Source organism: Neomonachus schauinslandi, chromosome 6, assembly GCF_002201575.2.
Source record: "Neomonachus schauinslandi chromosome 6, ASM220157v2, whole genome shotgun sequence".
NCBI lineage: Eukaryota > Metazoa > Chordata > Mammalia > Carnivora > Phocidae > Neomonachus > Neomonachus schauinslandi.
Window position 1 is genome coordinate 51,088,333 of NC_058408.1, and position 8,221 is coordinate 51,096,553.

Here is an 8,221-nt window from a genome sequence, read left to right on the forward strand (position 1 = left end):
CTGCCGGTACAGCCAAAGAAAGAGTTATTGGCAAAAATGACTCAGTTAATGTGAAATTACCCATTGTGACAATTACATAGCACTTTACTTTCCATTTAATCCCCTGGTTTCATTTCATTGGTGAGGTAGCTTTTATTAGTCCCATTTTATAGATGGGTAAATTTCAGCCTGATGATTTACATAAGACACTGGGCTACTTAGGGAAGAAATGAACTGGAATGAAAGTCTTCTTAATCCGAAGCCACTGTGGTTTCCATCCCAACACACAACCTGTGTGTTTGCACTGTTTCAGTGGTGACTGGCTCTGTTTATTATATTTTTTTCTCAAAGGGCAGAGCAAGGACAAGCATTTGATTCCCATCAGTTCCCTGAGGACCACAAACCTGGCTACTCTCCTGGTTCAGCCCTCGCCAGTATTGGGTCTTGAAAGCAAGTCCCACAGCATGCTTGGGGCCTTACTTCCTCATCCGTAAGATGGTGGGTTAGGATTGGATAATTTTCTAAGACTCTTCAAGTTCTGACTACGCTTTCATGGCTAGTATTGGGTCACTCCCTTCTTTGGTCCAAAGCTAGCTGTAGTGGACACTTGCTTTCTCCCCAACCGGGCGAGCCATCCATAGATTGGTGAGCCTACTTAGCTTTCTTCTGTCAATACGTCGGCTCAATTATCCATGTGACTTTTCTGGTCTCCCAGAACTAAAGTGGTCCTGCAGTGAAATGGCATGATGACGTACCTGCTGCTCTGGGGAAAGTCCTAGAGGGGGCCAATCCTGGGCTGGGACTCTGCACGAAGTTTTGTGTGCTGCAAGCTGGTAAAGGCTCTATAAATACTAAATGCTCCCTTTGGCCCTTTGGGCAGCAGTGGACACTGGTCTCAAGAGCAGTGGCTTGCCAGCAGGGAGGCTCTCATGGTTGAGTATGGTGTCTGTCTTCTTTTAGGAAGCCAGACAGCCTGAGATGGCCCAGGAGGGACGTGGAGTAGACTGCTGTGGAGGAGGGGATTGAAGGGAATGGGTCCTTGGTCATTAAGACCACTCCCACCATCCCAGTGCAGCAGGGTCTTCTTTTCAGGGAGGCCACTTCTTCTCTAGTTGCAGAAGAAGCTACCCTTACAGCCTAACCCAGCTGGGCCAGAGGCCAGCGAGGCACAGCTGTGCACTAATAAACAGCCAGATGGAAAACCGAAGAGGCACGCCAGTGCCTGATGGAATCCTCAGCTCTCTAAGATGAATCACACCCTAGATGCTGGGCTCTCCTGGGCAGAAGGCGAGGGCAGCATTTGATGAATGGCATCGTCCAAAATGGAGCTTCAAATAGTCCTTGCACCCAGGTCAGTGGCTTGCTTAGGCAATATGTTCCTGGGGGTGAAAAGCAGCTTCGGGCTCCTCGGTAGACTACAAAGCAGGTGTATTCAGGCCAGCCAGGTTGGAGGTTCTCACTTCCCGCTATAAGCAATGACCCTAGGGCTTTGTGAGAGTATTCTCCTGAGGCAGCGCTCGCAGGCTTGGGAAGGGCATCTACCGGCAGGGTGGGCAAAAGCAAACAAATGATTTCCTCTTAGCCAGCTGGGATGGAGACTCCCCTCATGAAACAGAGCTGCAGTTTAATGGCATGGAACAAAAGCAGCTAAGCGGCTGCCAATACGCATCCGGCTGGCATCCAGTTGAGTCCCAGAACCGTAGTAAAAACAAGGGGGAGAGGGGAAAATAACCCGCCCTGCCTGGTTGATTTGTGGTGTCTGCAGTGACACTGCATTTGTATTTGCCTTTTCTCTGAAGAGGAGGTGGGCTCCAATGATACCACTTTCAATCTCAAGGCCAGACATGTAATAGCCTGCCATTACTCCTTAATTACATGGTAACTACTACACCATTACTTTCTAACTCCAGTCTAATTGCAACTCACTTCTGATTAGTGGGCAATAAACACCCACAAACAGGGTCTGAGATCTATTTCCATAAAGCTTACTGGCAGCCTAAGACAAGGAATGCAAACATACAAATTGGGTGACCGCGGGGAGCCTGCCTCAGTAATCATAAAGAACATCGGTTGAACTTGAACTATCCTCCCAGTTAAGGAACAGAGCGATTTGGGGTCAGAGCGGAGGTGTAGGGACCTGTATCCTAGTAGACAGAGTGCAGGAGGTGGGGATGTGGAAGTCTGGAGCCCAGGGTCTCCAGATCTTTTATTTATGGTGGTGTCATCTTTGCTAAGCACTTCACCTTCCTAATCAAAAATGAGTAAAATACACAAAAACTTTACTTCGCAAAAATAAAGATGGAAAAAAGATCTTATTTGTGAAAAAGCTCTGTGAAATAAGAGATGTTGGGTAGTTAACTGTTACTATTATTTTTAGGGTAGGGAACACCCTTTGATAGTGAAAGAACATTCGAGGCCCCTAGCCAGTTCTTCTCGGACTTTAATATGCATGCAAATCCCCTGGGGATCTCAGATTCTGATTCAGTAGGTCTGGGTGGCTCTGAGATCCTTCATTTCTAACAAGCTCCCTGGTGATGCTAATGCTACTGGTCCCAAGACCACACTAGGAGTAGAAGGCTCTAGGCCATTCTGACTCAAGGAGCAGCTGTGGCCCATGACAGGAAGTAAGGCAGAATGAACACATGGTCCCTGATGGGAGCCAGCACACATGGCAGCCTCACCTCCTGATGCAGACAGCCGCATTGTCTGGGAGCACGACACATTAACACAATAACCCAGGTACACACACACTCAGCTCAGGTCAGGTCTTCAGTGTAAGTGCTCCACATACAATGGGATAAATCTTCTTGGGGAGAGGACACCAGGAAGGTTCTGAAGAAAGGTTGGGTTTTGTTTGATGATCAGCAAAGGTGTTCCTATATCAGAAAATGCTCCATATGTGAGCGTGATGATCCTGGTCAGGGGCCCCAGATGGACCTCTCCCTCTTCAGAATCTGACCACAGAAGGGGCTCAGGTTACTATTTGATGGAAAGAAGAGGTGAAAGGAGGAAAGAAGGAAGGAAGGAAGGAAGGAAGGAAGAGGGAGAGAGGGAAGGAGGAAGAGAATGAATTCTTTTGGGGGTAGTGGGAAGAGTAGACATTGCCTACTTCACATTTTTGTTAATGGCTGACACTGAAAAGAATGCCAGAATTACAGATGGTTGAAGCTGGAAGGCATCTGTGAAGTCGTATTTTTCAACCTCTCATTTCACAGTGTAGAAAACAGAGACAGAGTGCCTTTCCTGCATTCCTATAGGGACTTGGTGGCAAAGCCAGCACTAGATCCCAGCTTCCCCAGTTCTCACTGCTGTCTTATTTCCCATGCTCCTCATACCAAATAAATGAAACTTGCTTAATGGAATGTCCTTACATGCCAAATGCCCAGAAAGAATGGAGGCATGGCAGCTGGAGCCCAGCTAGAGCCACCATGGACTGTAGCCCTCCTTGACTCTTTGCTGAGCCTCTTGGTGCCCTCAGCTCTGAACACCATCTATTTGATTTCCGAGAGAAGGCACTGTGTTTCTTCTGTTCCCATACAATAGTGGGGAGAAGCCAGCTACCCCAGGACCCCAAACCTTCAAGGTTCTGATTCAGACTGATGACCCCTTTCACATACCTGGACCTCACCGCACACTTGGCATAACCTGACAGCATCTGAGAGGCATGGGTCCCTGGAGAGGGATAAGGGACAGTGCTACTTTCTCAAGGAGACATCTGGTATCCCTAAGTGCTACAGTACATCTCAGGCAATGCGGCCACACCAGGCTGGTGGGGGACGCAGAGGCAGGGCCCGGAGGAGGAATGCTTTGGCAATGAACACAAGGGCACGGTGAGAGTGAAGGGCAAAGTGACCCAATAAGACTGCCCTCTGGGAGGATACTGTTGAGCAGAATCCTTAGAATCCAGAAATACCATTCAAGGTGTGTGAGGAGAGGTAACAGGCCTGGAAGCCAGCTGGTCTGTGGCATGCCTCCTGGCAGGCTCTCTACTCCATATAGGAAGTCAGGAGCCCGTAGCGGAGCAGAGCATATCCACATGCCAGTCTTCAAGTCATTTTTTAAAATAACCTTAATCTACGACCTATACTATGTACATTAGGTGAGCAAATTTAATATAAACCCGTATTACAACATTACTTGTGAAACTCCTAGCAGTGAGCATGAGAAGTCATTAAATATCCTTTTAGCAAAGACTCCAGTGAGATTCCTAACAATTATGTAGAATAGAATCTAAATCTACATGAATGTGGGGTGTTTTAGAAGTCTAACTGAAGGGTGCATGCTATGTTCGTGATACAGAGTGTAAATAAGAGTGTTGAAGGTTTCAGATTTGTTTCTTATCTCTATTTAGTACCACGAAACATGTCATTATTGGCAAGGCTAGCTTTATCTTCATGCTCCTCTTTATACATCAGCTTCATGGTCAACTCGCCTAGGAGGATGCTGAAGTTCAGAGATGTCAGGAGACTGACCAATGTGACTCGGTAAAACAGGGTTGTCCTGGCCTGGGGCTCACGCATGCCTGAGTTTATACCAGGACATAGCCCAGCTAAAAATAGAAGTCAATGGCAATCTATTTAGGCTCTGGGTCATACCAGCCTCATCCAAAGATGAAAGGTTTATAATTCTATTAGCAACACTTAGCCCTTATTGACCTCTGCTGTCCTTTCTTTGTCTCCACTGATGTAAGCACGCCATTTCCCTCCTGCCTCCCTTCCTCTCCTGCAGCCTCAGGAGGGAGGCTGCTTTGACTGGCTTCTCACCAGCCCCTGGTTATGTGGTGGGGTCCCCTGATGAGTCCAGATGGTCCCACCGCAGCTATACTCCAGGCTGCCGGCTAGAGGAAGGGAGCCTGTGGTCCTTTTTCCCTCAATATTTTTGCCCGTGGCCCCATTATGTTGCGTACACCACATGACCTTGCAACCGTGCAGGAAAGCCTGAGTGCTGAGTGTCTGTGTGTGCACGCACGGTCCAGGTGGGGGCAGGGTGAGGCGGGATTTATCCCGAGGAGCCCCCGTGACAAGGTCTCCCTTCTAAGAAGCAGAAAATACTGGGGAGGGGTATTTAGACAGGGACCTGGCAGAGGGAGGCCTGGAGGACACATGGTTACCAAGGCAGCTGCCCCAGGTTCCTGTCGGAAGCAATGACGATAGTATATGCTAGGAAGAGCCAGGGTTCAGGCTCTGGGGGGAAGAAGAACATGGGGAGAATGTCTATAAGTGCTCCACCTTTTTAAACCAACTGGAGCTGATGATGATGAGGACGACGAATTCCTGGAAGAGTTGGAAGAAACAATCAAGAAAGAATATCATAAAGAAAAACAAGATTCCCAAGAGGTAGCAGGAAATCAAAACCCCTGCCAAGATGGCGAGAGGGAGAACATGGCCGGGAGAGGAGGGGAGCCAACACCTGCTTCCTCTGGCCGGTGTGTCTGGCTCACTCAGCCCAATTTCAATATCGGCTCAGCTTCGCTTCCCCGCTCCCCTGGGCTCGACCCTACCACACTGGGGCATGACATTCTTTTCCTCACCATCCCCACCTCTCCCCACCATATTGCAACTGACAACAAAGGGATTTGGGTACAGTATACTCAATTCTTTAGTGAGACAAATTATGAAATGAACATATATGCGAAATGTAGTAATTAACACTCGCTGAGTGCTTGCTGTGTACATCATCTCTAAAAGTAACAGTAGTCATGCAAGGTGAGGTTTGGAAAGGTTAAGTAACTTGCCCAAGACCACACAGCTAGTAATTGACAGGGCTGCGGTTTGACTGGGTTCATGTTTCCCCAGAGCACATGCTTTCTCATAATACCATAAAAATCTCTCCAAGGGAGGTGGTGGGAATTCCAATTGGGCACATGTTCATCTTTGTAGGAGGAATTTAATAAACACTAGATATAGACTGAATATGCAGGATGCCTGATGCTGATCCAGTCTCTCTTGACTTTGATGACATGTTTTCTCCAGGAAGGGAGAGAGCACTGGCCTGACTCAGAGTCCCTAAGTGGAGGTCAGAGTGCCACTTGGCCAGGAGCTGGTAATGGGATTGTGTAACAGAACACTCATGTCAGCAAGGCAAGCAATTGGGCTGAGAAATAGGACCTCCAGCCTCAGAGGACAGAAGAGCAGGGGGCCACGCAGAATGGACCTCGTGGTGACAATGAGATCAGCTGCTTGACTGAGGTGTGCAGGGGACAGGCAGTGTATGCTGGCACACTGGCTCTGGGACAGGATTGGCGGGGAGGGGATATGTGTACTGACTTGTAGGATCTGCCAGTTTCCATGGTTGTCAATGCTCCCACCATGGTCAATTTCAAGCTACCAATGTGATGTCAACTGGCTCACAGAATTCCCCCCAAATGTGGCACCGAGCTTTTACCACGGGACCCAGGAAATGCTACACGAAGGACTTAAACCCTAGGCAAAATAGAACCTAGCTACAGAGACTCAGAAGTCTGGACAGGATTGCAGGAATTTGGAGGGATCATGCCTCTGTATTGGAGCATCATTCTAGAAAGGTAGTTCTACTTAAACAGTGCCCGGGGGAGATCCTTGCAAAGTCTCTCCTGGCAACCCTTTCACTGGTTTCCAACTCCCATAATCATACATACAGCTCTAGGTATCTGAACTGAATACCTCCAGTCACAAATTACTGATTAATCCATTCCCTTATCAAATATTTTTAAAGCCTTCCCAAGTGCCAGTCACTGTGTTGGACCCATAAATCCTCAGTCACTCTCGACCATACATGCCTTGAGGGAGGGGTCATGTTGATACCCCAGCAGACAGCACAGTGCCAGGCACATAAGAAATATTTGTATATTTGTTGAGCAAATGATTGGAATGCAGCTCATTAATGGAAAAAAATCATATAAAGAAAAACAATGTATCTTTAGGGAACTAAGAAGAGTTTATTTTCTCCACAGTATCTATTCTTCTCCCTTTCTCAGCCTTTGTCTCATCTCATAAGTGGTTTGGGATTTTAAAGACATCACAGAAAGATTAAGGGTACATTTGTTAAGGTTAGAAGGTCCTTAATTCATTTGTAAAACAGCTGCATTATTTTATATGTTAAGAAAGGTGGGCTTTTTTTTTTTCCTAATTGAAAAAAAAATCTATCAATGCCAGCAGTGGAGTGCTCAGGGGGATGGAGAATCCTAGTGTTTGGCACTGTCTGTGGGTCCAGCCTTTGAATAAAAGAGCAGAGGCCTGACCCATTGACTGGTGCCTTGTCCCTGCAGGGCATTTTTGAAAGAGAAGGCCATTTTCCACAACCCGAATTTCCTCTGCAATGGAGTGAAGTTCCTAAAACATCAGCAGATATGCAAAGACAGGGAGCCCTGTAACAAAGAGACTTAGATCGAGGTATCGGTGGGAGCAGCCAGGTGGTGAAAGGAGCGGTTACAGGAGCTGGAGCTGCCGATTAAGCTGATCAAGATGACAACCTCCCCAAAGCACCGAGACTTCATGTCAGAGCCCGTGGGGGAAAAGCCAGTGGGGAGCCTGGCTGGGATTGGTGAAGTCTTGGGCAAGAAGCTGGAGGAAAGGGGCTTTGACAAAGCCTATGTGGTCCTTGGCCAGTTTCTTGTGCTAAAGAAAGATGAAGATCTCTTCCAGGAATGGCTGAAGGACACATGTAGTGCCAATGCCAAGCAGTCCTGGGACTGCTTCTGGTGCCTTCAAGAGTGGTGCGACGCCTTCTTGTGAGGCTCTCTTAGGGAGCCCCCAGTCCCTAGCCCCAGCACTGAGTCTCCAGCGTTTGCAGCCGGGTGGGGACTCCTCCCCTGTCCTCTACAAAGGAAGAGATTGCTGTTGTTGTACTCACTTCTGATGTACTTCAAGGTCTTTTGGGAGTTCCCTCCCCTCACCATTTCAACTTTTTTGAAATTCTCGCTCTTGCATGCATCTCCCGTCTTCCCCTGCCAGTTCCGTGTCAACAATTATCAGCTTTTCTGAGGGAATTCCTTGCCCTTCCTTCACCCCCGCCCCCACTGGTCTGTTTTATGCTATTTGGCTACTTTTTTGGTGGAATAGTCACTGTCCTTGTAAAGTTTTTTAAATCAATAAGTCAGTGGCCTTCAAAAAAGAAAAAAGAAAGAAAGAGAGAGAGAAAGAGAGAGAGAAAGAAAGAAAGAAAGAAGAAAGAAAGAAAGAAAAAAGAAAGAAAGAAAGAAAGAAAGAAAAAGAAAGAAGAAAGAAAGAAAGAAAGAAAGAAAGAAAGAAAGAAAGAAAGAAAG

General features: G+C 47.4%; 1 protein-coding gene across 1 annotated transcript; it reads left to right on the forward strand.

The window, feature by feature from the left end:
• Positions 1 to 7,421: 7,421 nt before the first annotated feature.
• Positions 7,422 to 7,691, forward strand: LOC110573992 (barrier-to-autointegration factor-like). Its single transcript, XM_044916398.1, has one exon. It carries the CDS (start codon positions 7,422 to 7,424, stop codon positions 7,689 to 7,691), a length of 270 nt encoding a protein of 89 aa, XP_044772333.1.
• The last annotated feature ends 530 nt before the right edge of the window (positions 7,692 to 8,221 follow it).

Bases quoted from the DNA above. Each gene is read 5' to 3' on its own strand.
- LOC110573992 (XM_044916398.1), top strand. From the start codon at position 7,422: ATGACAACCTCCCCAAAGCACCGAGACTTCATGTCAGAGCCCGTGGGG.